Raw genomic sequence first — 20,440 nt, forward strand, 5'->3', positions numbered from 1 at the left:
CCGGCTGATACCCCTTTTCCACTGCAAAGGTGCCGATGCTGTTCCGGTGCCGATCCCCAATTTGGAACCAGTGCCACGTTTTTCCACCGAAAAAAATAATGGCACCAGTGCCGCAAAATCGGCTCTGAACCGGCACCAAACATTTGCTGGTCTGGATGAAGCACCCGTGTCGTCTTGAGAGGTAGGCGGAGTAACCAAGGCAAAGCAAAATAAAGATAATGCCGGAAAGTGGGCGTGGTTTGTGACATGGACGCAGTGTTGTCACCTGGTTCCCACTGGGCTCTCAAGTCCGTGGAAATGCAGGCTGAGAGAGACGCCTGTAGATTGGAGCTCCATCAGAAATATGTCACCTCCACAGGAAACACGAGACCTCAACTCTGTGTTACAGTGAATAAACCCTAACCTTAACCCTAACCGGAGCTCCACTTTACATCCCTAAAGATCATGTGTTTCCTGTGGAGGTGACATATTTCCGGTGGAGCTCCACTCTACAGGCATCTGCAGCTAGACCCTCTTGGGGGGGCTGAGAGGTGCTGCATGATCTGTCTTAAGTCGTCTTGCTCTCGCAAGGGTTTTGTACCATGTGACATGGTGACACATGGTGACATTTGGCAGCGTACAATAAAAATCTAACCATGATGCATTGTGTCAGGACCAGAATGCATTGCTTTAAGTCCGCGCTGTAAGCGGCTACATGAAGTGGAACGCACCCAATAACAAACATAAAAGTTATTTTTTTTATGTTTTCTTCACCGGTGCAGTGAATTTAAATAAAGAGCTATGATGGTGCTGCAAATGGCTTTGCATAGTAGTAGTGTTAGCCGCTGTGCACGGCATTACTTTACTACAATTCTTACAGATGATTTGTGTTTTGTCTGTCACCCTTTCGCCTTTTATATTTTCCGCCGGGTACCCAAAATACTGCCACACAAAAGATTAAAAAGTGTCTGAGGCATCTACAATAGTAATTTAGTCAGACGCCGACATGCTTACAGCAGCTGATTTGCAGTGAATTTTCAGTCCGACGAGAAATCTAATATTGTAATATTGCGAGATTTCGTAACACGAGATCTCGTTATACCGCTACTATCTATCTATCTATCTATCTATCTATCTATTCATTTATTTGCTAAAGCAGGGTGAGACAGTCCCTGGAACAATTGAGGGTTAAGGGCCTTGCTCAAGAGCCTAACTGAAATGTCTCTACCAACCCTTGATTTGAATCAGCAACCTTCTGATCACAACCACAGCGTCTAACTGCTGAACCGCACAGCAGGTGGGGTAGGGCCCTACAGAGAGCACAAAGATCCTACAAGACAGGTGAGGCTGACCTCACATCCAAACTCCCCACTGTATCTCCCATTTACCATCACACCCACTGCATTTCACTCAGAGTAAGATTGCTTCTGTATTGAATACATGACAGTTTAATTGCTGTTCTTTCGCTTCATTCTCTTTTCCTCGGCTGGTCAACATGCCTCGATTTAGAGAAACACAAAGGAGGACGACGACACAAATCTGGATATCCAGAGTGTCACGTCCAAGTACATATCGGCTATAAATACGATAAGCAAATACAAGTAATCTGACTTAACACAACAATCAGTGCGGATACAAGCCCGACCGCAGCGTGCGACCTTGGCTATCCGTGACGGCGTGTTGGGAACAGACGCCGATGCACAAACACAATGGCACAGACACAGAGAACATGCTCACAAATGGAGGACTCTGCTAATACTATATGTGTCATATAGAAGGATCCCTGAGGAACTGTCATGGTACTGCATAAATACCCATCCATCCCTTTTCCATGCGCTTATCTGGTGCAGTATAACGAAGATCATAAAGCCTATTCCAGGAAGCGTAGACCACAATGAAGGGTAACACCATCAATGGGATGCCACTCCATTATATGGCAAACTCACTAAAATGCATTAGACAGCAATTCACCTAAATCGCAAACTTTGGGACTGCAGAAGGTAACCAGTATAAACGTGTGGAGAAAACAGAGACCCAGAGCCAGTGCGAACCGACAATCCTGAAGGAATGAGCTCATATTGCAACGAAAATATATTGCGCAAAAATTTATTCAATACATAAAACGATCAAAATGGGACAAAAAGTTTTCGGCAACTCCTGTGCACCATTCCTAAAAATGGAAGGCACCCCACACAATGAGCTGAAATTGATTTATTTTTTCGCTCCGCATTCGCTTCCTCAGACAGGAGAGCGGTGCCAAAGTTAAACACGCTCCTTTTAAAAGAGCCAAGACTGCATTTAGACTTTCTCACGGAACTCAGATGGGGGGCGTTTGTATCCCCCCCCCCCCCCCCCACGCGGTCTACAGCCACCCCCATAAGAGCCATCAGCGGTTTTAAGGCATTTTATTTCCCATTGCTTCATCACAAATCTGCCCGTTGTCATCAGAATCTCGCCAGCCGTCGCGACACATTTTCTTTATTTATTTCATGACTGCCATTAGACGGGTTATTTATTCATATCCAATACTGACTATTGAAACAGCCGCAACTTGGCGTTTCCATGAGGCCCAGCAGTGACGGCACGCCTACCTTTCAGTATCGAGGACCACAATAATTCCATGGGGTTAAGGAACTGCTAGGATGCATCCGTCAACTGAGTAGTCTCCTTAACCGGGGAATCATCATAATGATCTTAAAGGCCACCGATCCCAGGGGAATCAATTAATGAAGACACACAGACACTTACAAAACAGGGGAGCTGTTATCAAGCATATAGCTGGCATTTCTAACAAGACTGTCTGCATTTATCCTAAGTGCCAGTAGAGCTTTTAGCATAGCTTAAACGGCATTAATAAAAACGTTTGTTTTTTGTTTTCATAGATTCTACTTACCTAATCATTCATTGGTCAGGAAAACTGGACCTTCAAGATGTGACAAAACGCGAGGGATTCAGTGAAAGAGACTGATTTCAATTTAACTAGCGGTTTCTGGTTTAGGTAGAGCTGTGATAGTCTGATGTGCCCATATCCAAAGCAGTTTAATCACATATAAATATATGCAGGCTTCAAAGAGAAAACATGCGAAATCGTACATATAATAATCATATAACGTGTGATGTGCTGGGCCTATGGAGAAACTGAATAATGTAGTTAAATACCCCGGCTTATGTTACGTTTGATTTAGGACAAGCAGATCCTGGATATGGTCTTAGAGACGAAAAGCAACCGAAACTGTACCCCGGCTCATATTTCGTTCTTGGGGGGTAAATGTAAGCTGGAAAGAGAGTCCGCTTCCCCATCTGCGTTCCGCATCAAGCGCTTGTCCATAATCGTTTTATAGGAGCAATTATTATGGTGTTCATTAGGCTCAGCCGGCGTTATGGGCGTAAATGGAGACGAGGAGTCATTGCCGTTATGTATTCGGTCACCCCAGGGTCTCGATCTTCCTCCTTATAATCCAAAGGCAGGGTTTTCAACTCTCACGCATCTGGCGTGACAAATTCTGACTTCTCAAGCAAGAAATCTTACGGCAAATCTCTATCATTCCATTATAAATCTAAAATTAGCGACATCAAAATCATCGGGGTAGTTTGCAAACTTTACAGACTATTTACAAGGTAATAAAACTGTTACATAAACGAAATGATGTCTCGAAATGAAAATCTCACTCCAGCCAGTTGATCAAAGTTGGCAGACCTGCAAAGATAAGTTTTGAAGTATTATTATTATTATTATTTAACAAGACCAAACATATTGTGACGTCGGGCGGACCGAGGCATCGCGCGGGGGGCTGCAGGTGTTCTGTCATAAAATCCTACCTATCGAGACGTGCTATCGAGCCTTTCTGCGCATGTGCAGCTCCACCGTTTTGGGATTAGGGTTAGGTTTTAGGGGTTAGGGTTAGGGTTAGGGTCTTAGGGGGTTTGGGGAGGTTAGGGTAAGAGCTAGGGTTAGGGCTATCGATTAGCACTACGGTAGCATTTTTCGACAAGGCAGCATATAGCGACAGAACACCGGTGCTACAATATCTCGCCTTCAAATGGCATTTCCGATCACCGAATGTAGGCTATGCGTCCACGTTTCTTAGTTTTTCGACCTCATGTTATGCAGGTTTTTAAAACATATAAAGTAGCGCGAAAGTTTTTCTTTTTTTTTAACTGAAATTCGCACCTTCCATTTTTGATGCATTGACCTAAAAGAAATTAGATAAACTCAATTGGATTAATTCGACCAATGAGAAACAGGCGTCTTACGCGTTTGAGCAAACAAGGCCGAGTTGACCCAATTCTCGTTTTATTCTGGCAGCAATCCTCCGCGCTTAAACAATGTTTATAAAACATGAAACGAGAGGCTGAAATATCCTCCATATTCAGATATGAACGGTAGAATGTTTTGTCCGTATTTTTTCTTATCTCTTTTTATTCTGGAGCTGGAGATTAATCCGTCCAGCCACCAATAATAAAGAAAATGGGAAATGAATCTTGTTGTTTGATTTATCATTTACAGAAGCATATACTTACTTCACGAGATTAATTCTCCCTGTCAAACACAGCAGCGATCATCACAGCTCATTCCGGCCCGGTGGAGCACAGTTCCGACCGTCCAAACGAGTGAACATCACTATATAGTTTGTTAGATGTGTTCCCTTTGGTTATGTACTTACGGCATATTAAGTTTTTTTGCCTCTTCTTCTTACACAACAGACATACATTCTGTGTATTCACAGCTATTAGGGAATGGCACGCCTAGAGGTGAACAGACCCCAGAACACACGTCAGATTCCATCGGCTTCAAATGAATTTTGTCATTTAAAATAAAATGCGTTTATTTCAAATTGGTGAAGCCCTGTAAGCATAACAGAAATAGGTCAGGACGTCCTATCCAGGGTGCCTTTGACGAGTTTTTACGATTCGTTTTCATTTGGGCCCATTTAAAATACATAAAAAGAATTGTGTGTGTGTGTGTACTGAGACATGTAATAAACACGAAAGTTTTTAATTATTATTTTTTTATTGTAAAGCTATAAGGAGGGAGTAATTACAAGGTGTTTTCACTTTGATTTGCTCAGCAAAAATAAAAGACCACAATTAGTTTCCAACATGCGAATACTGATCAGAATAAAACAGAACAAATGGGAATTAAAACAAATTAACAAACAACCCATTTCCCTCGAAGCGCACGGTCTGCAAAAAATAAGGTCTCGATAAAAGAGGATAAAATCTCAAAATAGACGAGAAGCCAGTGAATAACTACAGTAATGCCTTAGACTGCTGCATCCACACTGACGTTGCAAGAACCCACCCAGTCACACCCTAACAACCCCTATCTTAAAATATTTTACAATTTTAATTTGCCGTTGGATTCTGATTTAAAAAGCTACACTTGCATGTACATAAAACTGTACAAAAAACAAGGCATCACAAGCATGTTTCCTATATAAATATAACCAACAATTAGGCTACAAACTTGTACTTCCTGCAAAGAGACTTTCGTTGGCTGCTGTTGTCTTTATTACTCGTTTCATTTTTTCATAGATAAACAATTGAACACTTGAATCAACCCCCACTAGCCTCAGTGTCTACCATTACGATCAGATGTGGATTGATGTGGATTGAAACGGTCTGCACGTACTACCCCTGGCTATAGCGTCACTTAAGATTCAATATAGCTCTCGAAGTCAATTACGTGTGTGTATGTGTATACGTATATAATCTTTGCTATATTTTTTAACCTAAATGCAAAAATTAACTGTAGGTACCCACCAAATAGGTGTATTTCATAAGAAAATTCCGCAAGAAAAAATGAAAGGATCGTAAAGAAACAGGCTGCCGCGTTTGGACATATTGTATTACTTTACAAACCCAATCCAAAATCTCTGGTAAAAAAAACAATGACCATTTACATTTATATGTTTATAACACTGTTGGATTTTTACTATTAATAAAACAACAACAACACCCAACAAAAAGAATGTATATATTTATAAAACTGGCTTTTTCATGCTATACTAGGACAATTATTTCATCTGGATTAGCCTGTTAAGGCCTTGTGATAGCCTACTATTGTCTTTCGTTTTTTGCTTGGCTTATTATTTCATTTGTATGCCTCGGCAAACTCAGCCTGGTCGGTACTTCAATTCTTCTCACTTCATACATTGCGTCCTGACAGAGAAGATGAGGGTAGATATGAGTTTGCTAGTGCAAAATGTATGGCGTGACTTTAGGGGGGACACTGACCACGCTGGACTCAATGCAGATATTCAACACAAAAGTGCCGGGGGGGGGGGGGGGGTAGTTCGCCAAAGCTCTTTGTACGCGCCGCAAGCCCAGATCCCACTAAAATCTATATGTGCTGCAAAATTCCCTTCATTACATGTATATACATACGCTGCAGTTCTTTGTATTCTCTGGTGCGTAAACTACTTTTTTTTTTGGGGGGGGGGGATTCTTATGCATATCTAATTGTTACACTGAAGAAAATGCAACTAACTGGGGAATGTGGGAGGCTATTCACACTACATTCAACACGAAATTTAAATATACGGTTTTTTTTTCGGGGGGTGGGGGTAAAAAGTAAACAGTCAGGATGCAGGCATCTTCCCTGATTGGCTGATTAACATTTTCTCCAGCAAAGACTAACAACTGGATTATCAGGTTGGGTCACAGTCAACTCGATCATTGCTGATTTCTCAACTGAATAACTGCACATCTGTAGAACCAAAAACAGGTAACATCAACATATTTTGAGTGACAACTAAAATACCAAACCTTCTGTATCTATGTCACTACCCCTTTAAGGAAATCTAGTATTTCTGAAATGCTCAAAAAATGTGTGCGCATGTGTGTGTATTTGTCATACTGCAAATATAATTTTTTTTGAGGTGTAGGAAAATAACGATTGCGGTTATGAATATTGTTTTGCTCACAAGTAGTCAAGTCCTTTAATCAAGTTAAAGAGTTTTTGGAGAGTTTACGTGACATTTCACTGCCAATGGAATATGTAGCAACAGACTAGTGCAGATTTATCACTATCCCTGCCATGCCAAATGAATATTGTTTCTGAGTAATATGCACATGGGCAGTGATTATTGAGGGCTGTGTTATAAGCAGTTTCACATCATTGTTTGGCCAGAAACTGCTCCTGAACATCTATGTCCTTGCTGGGTCTGTCTTTGCTGAATACCTCATAGTACTTTCAGATATGAGAAGTTTTGATTTAGACTCACAACCACAACCAAGGTCTTTGTCTTCCTTTTATATCTGGCAGAAGCACCTCCTTTCTGTTACGGTGAGGGCTGTTTCACTCTGACCTAATATGCAACCAGTAGGGTGCATAAGGGGCAAGAGGGGTTAATGACGGCCAAACACACTCAGAATGGATCCTGCTTGGTAATTCCTTACAGAGTTCACAATTGGAAGTACTTTCCTTGGCTTTTCTGCATATTGATCAGCTGTGTCAACTTTGAGAATGCTTCTGTGGGCATACTGCTGTGGGCATACTATCCCAAGGTTTAGGGGCCAGATAAGCAGGATAGAGCGAGTTTTTTTCAAAGCCATAGTACAGGAGCCAAGAGCAGAGACCTTGTCAGTATGAAAAATGACTCGTAGGTTTTACTGGAGCACCGGAGAGGCCAAATGGTATACAAGCAGCCTTGTATTACCCCACCCCCCCCCATTCTCAAACAAGGATCAGAGCGTCCACAAAAACATAAACAAAAGTGTGTGTTAAAAGTAGCACGAAGAGACTCCATCATTTTTAAAGCTTCCAATTTCTCATAAACATTTCATAGATAATCAGATTGAAATTTACAAAGAAACAGTGTGCAACAGGAACACGATTCCCTCCCCCTTACACAGCGCCCTCATCCACACACCTCATCCCGTAAGCCGCCTGTCGATTAATGGGGAGGTAATGGCATGCCCCCAGTCCCCGCCCCCCTTTGGAAAAAAAAACAAAATCAATTCTGACAGCGGCATCGGCAGCCCACCAGCCAAGCTGCAGCATAAATGCAAAAATGAGAGGGAGTCATGGAGTTCACACTTTTAAATAAAAGCTGAGCTCGGAACATGTCACTGGGCTGCTGATTACTGTCACCAGAGTCATACTGGCCGTGTTCCACCGGTGAGATTGTGAAACCTCGAGCACTCTGCTCCATCTGTCTGTATGTCGCAAGCGATGAGCTCCTGACAGCACGCAACACTGAACTCTCCGCACCCCCACCCCCTCATTCTGAAGGTACGCACAGCTCCCCCCCACCCCACCCCCTTGGTTGCCACACGCTAACGGTCACATGGCTTTTACAGCCGCTGCATGTAACATGGCTTGGCCCAGTGGCTCCCGTCCAGGATAAGGGATGACCGGGGCTCGGCACAGGAACCCCGCGGAGAGACCGAGGGCCAAGGCGAGTCAGCAGAGCCGTTCTGGCTGGACCGGGCTGAAATGCAATTACAGCAGATCACGCTGTTTTAACCACATTTTACCACGGTTAGGAAATGGCTTTTTTTACCTTTCTCATCTCCATGCATTTAATTAGCTCATTTTAACTGATTGTCGTTCTTGTGAAAATACACCTTTGGACTCCAGTCAAATTATCATTTTAATTTTACCTCCAAAAAGTGAATTTTGAACATTTGTTATGAATTACGTATTCTTCATTTCTTTGGAGGGGGGTGGGGGTGGTGTGATACCTTTTCTCCCTGTTTTGTATGAGGGTTGCCCTGTCTTTGTCCTTCTCATGTGAGGGGGGGGATATGATGCTCTGTCTGTGATCCCCTCTGAGCAGTGCTCTGAGACTCACTCCTCCATGTCACATACTGCGTCCGAGCTCCTTTACCGTGTGCTGCACCCCAGCCCCCAAGTGAAGGATCAGAATCTCCCCCAGGATATTCGCCCAGAGCTGGACAGCTTTGGGAGACGCTGTCAAAGTGTCAACCCTCCCTCCCCGATTGTGACAGAGCTCCCGAGTGAAAGGCTCGCCGCTCACTGGCAGTTCCCAGCGCTGTTTATCGTACACCCAGCCTGGGATGAGGTGTGACCACGTCCGCCTGTCGGCATCCACAGCTGCCACCCGAGATGCAGAGCGTCGCACTGCGTTACGGGGCGCTGCTATTGCACAAAACGTCCAACAGGGCCATTATTTCCTACTGACGAGTCCCATTTGAGGCACCAGGAAAAAAAAACAACAACATATTAAATAAACACATGAGAGGCAGCCTGTTCACCACCTCATCTGATCGAAACAGTGAAAACACAGTGCAAATAAGGAACAGGAAATGATGGCAGCAGACATGATGACAGGCTTAGACCAGGACTGACTTCCTGCTCCATGCAGCAGGCATGCTGCGGAGAGGGAAGGGGAGCATACATGGCGTACCGGAGTGGCGAAGAGGCAGACAGGGGTTTTTTCTTTAGCTTCCATTAACCCCATTGTGGCTGACACTTTTTGCCACAAGTGAAACTCCATCACTGCCACCAGCTATTAATAAATCACTCAAAAATTACCTTTAGATCACAAACCCTTCCCCATTTCAGATGTGAAATTATCACCATTAATGAAGAGACCCCAGAGGTGTAATTAGTGCCATATCGCCACACCAGTCCTGCATGAAGCGGGGAAGCATGTGCTCTCCTTAAGGAGGAGGAGCCGCCCTGCTGCCTACACCTCGCCAATGCCAGGTGGGTCTGGTGACAGCAGACCACAGGAGGAAGAGCTTCAGAGTCGGACACCTGGCCCCGGCTATCGGGCACCTTCTCATTTCTTACCTAGTGCGCCCCTGCTGTGATCTATGCCTTTGGAGACCTGGAGATCCTTACAGTCAAACCTACCCCACTGGGGCCATCGGGAATAAGAAAGGAAAAAAAACAACAGGAATGAGTTTTGGTCCACAATTAACTTTGAGACCAGTCACTACAGCTCAGACCTGACTTTCAGGGTGTGTTGTTAACCCAAGCTGTCTGTCTGAACTGAGGAAACAATGGTGGACACACAGGCACACTAGAGAGGATTGGTGAACCGTGAGCCATGGTCTCTCCCTGTGTCGTCACCCCCTCCCCTCCCGCAACTGACCAAGTCGCCGCCCTAGTGTTTAGGAGGCTGCCACTCAGACTCGCAGTGACTTTCACGAGTCACTTTCACTGTCCCTCCCAAGGACCGGATGAAAGTTAATACCAGCCGCAGAGGCACATCTCATCTGTGCCTGGCAGTGAGGTCTCTATGACGATGCGGCCCCGTTGAGGAGGCAGTGACGCGTGAACGAAGATGCCAGTCTGCGTCGAAGCGGGTGGAGCAAAGAATCCCTCCGAATGCAGACACTTCACTCTGCTCGCGATGAGTTTTTTTTTGTTTGTTTATATTGTTCAGTCCCTTTTCGTCTGAGGCTGAGCATAAGAAGAAATGTGGCAGATATTCCGCTCAGTTCTGTACATGATACCACGGGATAAGTGTTGTCCGTGCGCTTCTGTGACTTCCTGTCCTCCCCGCAGTGGGAAACAAAGACCCAACAACAAGGGTTCCATGTTGTCATGTATCAATAATGTCTATAAAAAAGAGGTTCTGAAGTTTTTTTTTGTAATTATTGTTATTTTTTACAGCTAAAATAAAATATTAAGGTCCTATAGTCAAAAGCCCACCACCCAATTATTTACAGTACTGTGAGAGGCTTCTAGGTGTATCAGCGAAGAGGTCGCTTCTGGGTGAACAAGGTACAGGGAAGGAACAGGTTCAGTCACATGACATTGGTTGCAGCACTATACCTTAAAATGTACCTTTGAAGTTCCTGTTTCTGGCAGAACGTGCTCCTAAAATAACAGCAACCGAAAAAAAAAACCATGAAATACACTTGCCCTACGTATTGTTTGCCTTAAAACGTTCTTCAGATTTAACTCTACAACATTGTCTGTAGGTTAAAACATAAAAGTAATGGAAATCAAAAAGAACTGTAATTTACATTCCTTCAGTAGCAGTTTCTCTGATGATGTCTTTCTTCATTAATCACACACAAACTGTGCGTATTATACATATATATGTATATGATTATGTTGGAATTCTAAAGGCGTTTCTGTCCTGGTTAGAAAACAGAGGTGCTGTGGCGTTCCTTGTGCGGCACAGCAATCAGGCACAGGGGGTGGGGGGAGGAGCCATTTAGGGGGCGGGGCAGCCAGGGAGAGTGGGGGCGGGGCCTCCTCACAGGTAGACCTCTTTCCTGGAGCCCTGGCTGGAAGGCGTGGTTGCAGCCTGGCTCAGAGGAATCTCCTCCCGGGGGCAGTCCGGGCTGGCTTCGTGGCCACCGCCGCTGCTGGAGTAGGCACTGTAGGAGGGCATGAAGCGGATGCTGGACATCTTGGAGGCGCGCTCCTCCGCCGTCTTGGGGCTACCGTTGCCCAGGCGCTCTGAGGCCTCGCGGTCCTGGTAAGACACGAAGGTGGAGAGTTTCGGGGCTCCCCGAGGCTTGCGGTTGGGCGACGGCTGCCCGGGCATCCAGCAGGTGTCAGAGTGGCCGTACTCGGTGCACTCGTGCGTGCAGTTCCCCGTCATGGCCACATCCGGGAGGGGTCTGAGATCTGCAGGAGGGAAGCGCAACAGCACAAAAAAAATCAACAAGGTAAGAAATACAACTGAAAAAATGACCTTGGCCATGCACCTTTTATTTTGGAAGTGGAGATTGGCATATTGAGATGAAAAGAAGCAATGAGGCCTGCCTGGAAAGGGATGGACACCGTTGTGTCAATCCTGCTCATCTATCATGAGTCATTTACAGTTTTAGAATCCGTGGGCCAATGGCGACGGATGTATCCTGCACTGATATCAACGTTCGCTTAGTTTGCCGGCATCCTGGTTACCCATTGGTCATAACTAAGACCTGGACAAACATCCTGACTAGTTATGCAATGTTATCCCCTTCTGAACTGAATGAGCCACTTGACAGGATTGTGTGGGAATGCAGTAGAACATCATTATTAGAAAGGGGTATGAAACAACAAAGAAAGACAGAAAGAAAGAAGATAATAGAGGATAGGAACCAAAAAACAAAATAAGTCTTCTGGGGGGTTCAAAGTTGAATAGCTGCCCACCCCTCACAAAGCTAACATCACAGAAAACATCATGGTGTGAAGCACCAAAGAGGCCATGCAGACACATTGAAAGGTCTGTCTGAAAATGCAGGCCAGAGGAAATGCGAGTGAGATTATTAAAATGCCATTTCATTAGCTAATGAACTGTTAACCAATTAAGGGAACACGAACGTTTACTTTACAATGAGGGTATAATTAATGCTAATCTAACAGGAAGACTACAGCCAGGCCCTGATGCTGAGAAGAACAGCTTCATCCACAAAGGTCAAAGCGTAACCTTTCTTCTCCGCGTGACATTAGATTATTCTTTCATACTGGGGGGACAGCAGACCTTTTGGGAGGCATTTATTTCCCCCGAATGCCTTGGCTTCAGGCAAAGCTGAAATTCATTATCTGCTATCAGAGAAGCAAGTAAAACTTTAAAGAACGCGTGTGACCTTTGACCCCCGCGAGTACCGGCTACACTTAAAGAGCAAGTGTGCGGTCTGTGGGGGGCGCTGGTTATGCTCATAGATCAGTCACAGCATGATGTGTGAGTGGGTTATGGGGCACCTCTGCAACCCTCCAACAAAACTAAATGATGCTTTATTTACCATTTGCAGAAGAACACTGGAGTGCTTCTTTTCACCCTGCCCTGCTCTCCTTCAAGATATACACTCATATAGACAGCTGAGACTGAGACTGAAGCTTGTGCTTCAAGCACAGGGTCAGACCATTAGTCCGGCTGGGTTTAAAGCCTTGCTCAAGGCCCCAACAGACACCAGACTATTCTGCTGAGGCCAGAGCTTGACCGGCAACCTTCCTATGACAGAAACCTAACCTGCAGAGCCACACACTACCCCCCAATCCTATGATTTAATAACATTCATTTCAAATAAAAGCCTGGCACATCATTTATTTCCCATAATTCATAACATTTACGAACAGCTGACATTTAAGTAGATCTGTAGTGACCAGTGGCCAAGCCCTGTCTTTACAGACTAAATGGCAGAGGAGAGAGTTAGGGTTAGGGTTAGTTAAGGACCATAGTGACACATTGATCTGCAGCACCGCAGCAGTGAGCGATTCTGCTAATCCCCAAAGTTAAACAAGTTAAAAGGGCATTCTGCTGATGGCTAGGATGCATCCATCCTCACTGAGCTAACTGGGCACTTTGGCAGTGGTGTGGTCTGTATTTGTCAGTCCTCCAGCGAGCGGGTCGAAGGGTTTATCAGTGGCTGTTTCATTTAGATGCTGAGATGCAGGAAAGAGCACAGGCCGTTGTGCAAATGAGCCCACACACACACACGTCGGGTAAACATATCCTTATGTTTTTCTATGGGAAAAAAGCTAACGCTAACTATGACAACCTTAACCTCTACCCAGCCCTAACCATAACCAAAAGTAACCAAGCAAAATACAACAGTTTTTGCATTTCATTGCAGTCACAGATTTTTATTAAATTGAGTTTTCCCTTATGGAAAAAAAAAACGGGTAATCATCACGTTGTGGGGACACTGTGTCCCCATAAGGTAAGGTATACCCGCTCACACACACACAGTCACACGAGTAAAATTATATGGCTACTTATTCAGCAGTCCTTATTTGATTGAGACGGTCAGCCTTTTTAAAGTATATTTCTTCATCAATGGTGCCCAGGAACAATGGACTATTATGAGGTCACATAATCACAGAGAGAATGAGTTATAATGGCTGCTTTTACCTAGGGAGTTCATAATACCTGTCTTCTACGTTGATGGCCTGTACCTGATTGCTATGATGATAAAATTATTTGAGACTGTCATAAAGATAATTTAAAAACGTGCATGTGTGTGTGTAGCTGCCCCGCAGAATGCCTGTGTCTGAGTGCCTGTGTCTGAATGAAAGACTGTACACATATATTACACAGAGGCTGGTAAGCAGGGGGAGAGAGGGGGCGTTGGGCCTCCTACGGTGGGGAGTCAGGTAAAAAGCTTTTATTCTTCAGGGTTCATTTTATTGATGATTTAAAACAGCCTTCTGTTTCCCCCCTCGGTCCAGACCATTCCCAGGCCTTGTTTCCCACCATATGTATATTTTTTCTTGCCTAATAAGACAGAAAAGGCTGTCAGTCCCCCTCCCAGTGTTTGTTAAACTCCCACACACTTATTAACGTCCCCACACTCTCCTCCTGTACCCATGTATATAGAACCACTCCGATATTATTTATATACTCCCACCTTGTATACACGTATGCACACAGACACTCGTGTTCTTACTGTGCATGTGTCATTATATTATTATTATACGCTAATGTTGAATCTGTTTCAGGGGACACACCTAATTTCGTTGCACATTCGTGCAATGACAATAAAAGGCATTCTATTCTATATCATCTTCACCTTCCCTACTCATTATTATATGTAAAGCATGAGTAAGTACTGTTTCATAGGTACATCAATCCTTTCGTTTATCTTCTAACCAGTTGTCCTGGTCAGAATCACAGGGCTGTTTCTCACACACAATCAATAATTCCAGCCACTTAAAACCTAAAAGGTGAAGTAGCATGTTTTTTTTCCTATATTCTATATATATTCTATTCTATAATCTGGCATTTATTGCAGTACTTAAATGGGTAAATAGCTGCTTAAAACATGTAACACAGCAGCCTGAACATTCTGTGGGGGAGAAAATGTACTCAGATGCTCTTGTCCAGGGATGCTGTGCTTCCTGACGGAAGATTTGTTTTTCAAGTCGTGAGTAAAATCCTTCCTATTTTCTCCTTGAATGCTCCCACTGTAAAGCAGCTGAAGCGGAAGGAACTTCTCCAGAAGATATGATTAAGAGAGTCTTCCTAGTCATGTGATCACAGGCCTAGCCTACTACTTACTCTCCTTAGTCATGTGACTATGAGCCCTGCTTACTGTTGGCCCACCAATGATATTTCCGCATCAAAGACATTTAGAGAGAATCCACAGTCACGCATGTCACCAAACTGCCTTCAACCATTCCCCCCCTCCCCAAAAAATGTCCTTGACTGTGTGAGCTTAAGGCCTACCTACTGCTCTTCGTCAGTTGTTACCAATGGAAGAATTTAAAGGGAGGGGCCGTTTCTTTGTGTACCAACAGTCTACCAGGAAAAGCACATTTGATGCACATGTGCTTCTACCAGGTACCCCGGTGTGGTCCCACATTTCCAAACCATCTCACACCAGATGTGTGAGCGAGTGCCCAGTAACGGATTAGCAGTGTCACCAGCTTGCCTGGATGCCCGCTGGACTGCTGCGATTCTAGGCGGACAAGCCATTCATGCAGAGTTGCCAACTCTGGTCAGCTGGCTGTAGTGAGATTTTCAATTCCAGACAAGTCCGAACACGCATTTACATGTATGTATCACCTTGTAAATAGTCTGTACGGTTTGAAAACGACCCAACACTTTTGACATAGCTAATTTTAGGTTTATAATGGAATAATATAGATTTAATGCATGAGTGTGGGAGTCTGAAAGTGTGAGTGTCGCGCCAGATGCGTGAGAGCTGGCAACCTAGTGGATGGTAATGGATGAACAGTAATCTGCATTTCTGTGAGCAGGAACTCCCCACATTACATCATGCAAGGATTTAAAAGGGCCATATATGAGGTCTGACCGTTATGTCAAATAACCTCTGTCTTGCGGGTGTACGGATGGGTGTGACTCCGCTCTCTGGGTCATGCGTTTGCCGCAGAGTGCGGTGCCAGCTACGGACTGGGAAACGTGCAGCATGTCACAGGTGAGAGCATTACCCTGAAGGGGCCCTTGACTCAACACTCTAATCTCTGTGCTCAGGTTCCAGTTAACCCGGAGGCCACACTTTGGACGGGAAGTAATGTAGCGAGCGTACATCACCCCCCCCCCCCCCCCCACACACACACACACACACACCGACCCAGGCACCAATCCTCCCCATGTCCTCTTTTTATTCAAAGTTAATTAACTTTTTGTGGTTTCTGGCTTACGAAGATGACAGAGTCAAGGAGAAATTATGTGTTGATGAGTATCGACACAGACCTGCTAACAGGAAAAAGGTATTAACCCTTATTCCTCTGCCCCTTGTCCTTGTGCTGCTGTTCTCTATTAATTATTCCTCCTCCGGGCCGCAAAGGTATGTACGGCGTACATCCCCAACATGAGTGTTTCCCAACCTGGTCCCCCCAACACAGTCCGTGTTTTTGCTCCCTCCCAACTCCTGGAGAAACATGGACTGTCTGGCAGGGAGCTGGGAGGGAGAAAACCTTGGTCTGTCTAGGGGTCCCCGAGGACCGGATTGGCAAACACTTCCCTACACGACAATCAGCTCCTAGCAGGAATGCAGATGTGTACATTAATGCTCGGACAGGAGATAAACCCTACCTCACTGCGGTGGATCCATGCAGACCCAGCCCAACAACCATAATGGAGACCTTCCTACATGAGCTGGGTGATATACAAACCTGTTCAGCCTTGACCAACACTATGATATCCATTATGAATTTGCCATTTACACCATTAATGCCACTGTCACCGATACTCATTAATTATCTATCTAATCATTGTCCATTCTGAACATTCCATCAGTCTTTACTTTTGCATTATGTGTACACAGTTGTATTTGCTTCCAAAAAACGTTTAATTTGCGTCAAACTGTGCAGTGTTACTGGTACATGGTTGCCGTGACGATAAAGCCCCACTTGACTTGGTTACAGCCCTCTGCCAGAGATGCACACCTGGGGTCTGTTAACCACTATAACCACCCGGCTAGCGCGTCCTTGCACCATTTACTATGGCGGTGTGAGTGGTGAGAGAAGGCAGTCTGGCCCACCGTGCCTGTCCAGGTCTCTGACTATGAGAGCCACCCGGAAGCTTCCGGAGAGGGAGTGGGAACTCACAGCAGGCAGACGTGCATCAACACAGAGCCCCTGTGAGGAGTCAGACAGTCACCACATTTGGCCCCAGTGCAGAGACGATACCGATTTCCTACCACCGTGCGGGAAGCTTGTCACCAGCAGTCATTTCCCCCCCCCACCACCACGCTGCCTGAACAATGAGTCATGGCAAATGGCTGTACAGCCCCCCCCCCCCCCTCCACAGCCTCACACTGACCCAGTCTGCTTCTGTGAAAACCTTGCCGAGTCTAATTAAACTTTGGGCAGATTAGAACTTTGCCTTGTCAGTCTTTATTCATGCTTAAACAAGTTATTACTTTTTTGGAAATTAAATTAGCCGGCTATTAATTAATCAACATGGTGCTTCGAAAGCCAGGGAGGGGGGCTGAAGGAAGTAGGGGGTGGCGAGTTGCACAGGGACCATGGCGGACATTGTCTCCACCACACATCCATGTCTGCCCATGGATGTAAGCGATCTCAGTTCACTTCTAGGTACATTGCCACCCATCGCGTTTGAACAACATTCAGAATATTATCCTTACCATGGCTTCCAGCTTCTGATCAGCAGAATGCATGACCGCTTACCAGATTACAAAGGTCCCATACTGGGCACACCGCTAACCGCAGTTGCTGTTTTAAATCGATTGCATTACTGCAGAGGTAGATATCGCCACCTGCTCTCTCACACTCCTTCTCCCAGGTGACATGCGCATGCACACCGCGTGGCAACGGACGCCACTCTCGCTGATCAACCTCTGCCCCATTCAGGCTTCTGCACGTAGTCACACACTGCTCCCCCCCCCAGCCGCCCTGCCCTCACTGGAAGCTGCACTCAATCAGTCAGAGTCGGCGCTCTGACAGAGGGTAATGAATCGAGCAACAGGGCTAGGGAGGGTGTTCGGTTCCTGCAGGGCAGGGAAGGTGACAGGACACATGGCGCTCTGATCCACCGGCTTGCTCCTTTCCCATCCTGCCAAGTCACCAGTGAGGACCGCTTACTGGCATCTTTAATTTCAGCCCTCATGCCTGATCCACATCCGGTTTTCAATTAGAGCCCTGTTCCTCGTTAATGAACATGAGAGTGAAGCCTCTAAACATGTTCATGGTGAAGTAACAGACTGTGACCGCAGGTGGATGCAAGTTCCTGGGCCAAGATGTAACTTTCCAGGGAGACTCTGACTCTTTCTGCTGGATTTTCAACTGTTCAGGATTTATACCCACAACCTAAAGTTCACAGATTAGTGTTCTACCCAGGGTACACTAACCCAAAATCCTCAGATCCAGAATCTAGAGCTCTACAGCCCCTTGACTACTGGACACTAACCCAAAGTCCTCAGGTCCAGAATCAAGAGCTCTACCCCCTACTGTACACTAACCCAAAGTCTGCCGATTCAATGTTTTAGGTACTAACAAAAATCACTGCCTCTGTGTAAATATAATGTTGCCCTACCCTTATAAGTCAATACCTCTAACTTCTGTTTTCTCACATGGTCAAGTATTAATGATTCATGACATCTAAAAACAAAGGAAATCTTGGAAAATCCATTAGACAGAAAATGATCCTCTGTGTCTGAGAACAGCCTCATGGGATAGCCAGGAATGAGGCTGCAAGTAGCTGTCAGAGAGGGACATGTTTTCCGGAAGGGTCCTGGCTTTGTTTGTGATAAGCGTTTAATTATGTCGTAACAATTGAACCCTTTGAACGGTTGAGTAGTGACCCAGTGACCCAGTTTTGTAACATGTTATCCAAGTTACATTTCATAATCAGTACTTCGTAGTATCCCACAGTCATTGGAGTGGACACACACACACACACACACACACACACACACCAGATGATATATGCATCCTGGGCCTGAGAAGAGTGGGTGAAATGCTGGAAATCATATGTCAATCAATGATTAAATAAAATTGTTTCAAAATATGAGATTGCATGAAACTGCATGCTATTGGTTGTGTAGGAATAGTGCTTCCACTGTACAACACGCCCAGCATGAGGGAGATGTTGGATGGGACAGGACCAGCAGGAGAATGGTCCACGTCAAGCCAGATGAGTCAAGGGCCCTGTATCCCCCCCTGGAGACCCACTCCACCTTGACTTTTTAGCCTCTTTCCTAGAAGGGCTTGCAGCCCACTAACTGGTACCAGAGCATTCAGTGGGACCTCGGGACGAGCCTCAAATACCTGCGTTAGAATCGCTGGATTTGTACGTAACTGAAAGATGCTTTAATGCCAGATCCGGTTACACACATATCCCACCTCAGACAGGATATGAAGGGCTGCTGGGTTCAATTATAGCTCTAAGCTCCCAAATCACAGCCAGAGAGAATTCTCGTCAGGCTTGTAAAAAGGCACGGAATGTGGTAAACCCAAGTGGCATGACACATGGTCTTCTGACTGGGAGGCTATAGCCCCCAGCCAACAGATCCCAGCCTACGGCTCCCCAGCCTACAATCCCTTGCCGACAGTCCCCAGCCTACAGCTCCATGCTTACAGCCCCTAGCCTACTGCTATCAGCAAACAGCTTCCAGCCTACAGCCCCCAGCCTAATGCTTCTAGCCTATAGCCCCCAGCCGACAGCCCCATGCCTACAGTTCCCAGCCTACAGTCCCCAGCCTATAGCCCCCAGCCTAATGCTTCCTGCCTATAGCCTCCAGCCCCATGCTTATAGTTCCCAGCCTACAGTCCCCAGCCTACAGCCCCCAGCCTAATGCTTCCTGCCTATATCCTCCAGCCCCATGCCTACAGTTCCCAGCCTACAGTCCCCAGCCTATAGCCCCCAGCCTACAGTCCCCTGTCTATAACCCCCAGCCTACAGTCCCCAGCCTATAGCCCCCAGCCTATAGTCCCCAGCCTATAGCCCCCAGCCTACAGTCCTCTGTCTATAACCCCCAGCCTACAGTCCCCAGCCTATAGCCCCCAGCCTACAGTCCCCTGTCTATAGCCCCCAGCCTACAGTCCCCAGCCTATAGTCTCCACCCTATAGCCCCCAGCTTACAGTCCCCAGCCTACAATCCTCTGTCTATAGCCACGAGCCTACAGTCCCCTGCCTATAGCCCCCAGTCTATAATCCCTAGCCTACAATCTCCTGTCTATAGCCCCCAGCCTACAGTCCCATGCATACAGTCTCCAGCCTATAGCCTATGCGCACAGTTCCACAGTCTACAGCCCCCTACTTACCCCCCAGCTTACAGCCCCCCGTCTACAGTCCTCAACCTACAGCCAACAGCCCCCAGCTTACAGTCCCATGCCTGCAGTCTCCAGCCTACAGCTCCCTGCCTACCACCCCTAGTCTACAGCCTCCAGGCCTTCAGCTGTAGTCAAACATGCTGTAGTAGGGCTCGCTGTAGTAGGGCTCGCTGTAGTAGGGCCAGAAGCACATTGCTATGTGTGTGTGTGGCGTTATCAGCTAAGAAAGGCAAATCACACACCTTCAAACACAAACACACATCTAGGCTCAGTTTAATGGCTCATTACTTTCAGGTTGGCACAAAGGAAAAGGCAGCCTGCATTCACATTCTCACTCAATTA

General features: G+C 45.8%; 1 protein-coding gene across 7 annotated transcripts in view; it reads right to left on the minus strand.

Annotated features, from left to right (window-relative positions):
- Positions 1 to 4,971: 4,971 nt before the first annotated feature.
- pcdh1b (protocadherin 1b) overlaps positions 4,972 to 20,440 on the minus strand; it is a 136,267-nt gene continuing 120,798 nt past the window's right edge. For 5 of the 7 annotated variants that reach the window (XM_023811508.2, XM_023811509.2, XM_023811507.2 and 2 more), the window contains 4 exons: positions 11,175 to 11,539; positions 10,733 to 10,777; positions 9,743 to 9,809; positions 4,972 to 6,141 (listed from right to left, as the gene is read on the minus strand). In XM_023811508.2, coding sequence (XP_023667276.2) covers positions 6,128 to 6,141; positions 9,743 to 9,809; positions 10,733 to 10,777; positions 11,175 to 11,539 — 491 coding nt within the window. In that variant the 3' untranslated portion in view covers positions 4,972 to 6,127. Of the gene's footprint in view, positions 9,810 to 10,732; positions 10,778 to 11,166; positions 11,540 to 20,440 lie in introns of all 7 variants that reach the window. The other 2 variants (XM_023811514.2, XM_023811512.2) reach the window with 2 other exon arrangements.

Source organism: Paramormyrops kingsleyae, chromosome 10 (genome assembly GCF_048594095.1).
Source record: "Paramormyrops kingsleyae isolate MSU_618 chromosome 10, PKINGS_0.4, whole genome shotgun sequence".
Classification (NCBI taxonomy): Eukaryota; Metazoa; Chordata; class Actinopteri; order Osteoglossiformes; family Mormyridae; genus Paramormyrops; species Paramormyrops kingsleyae.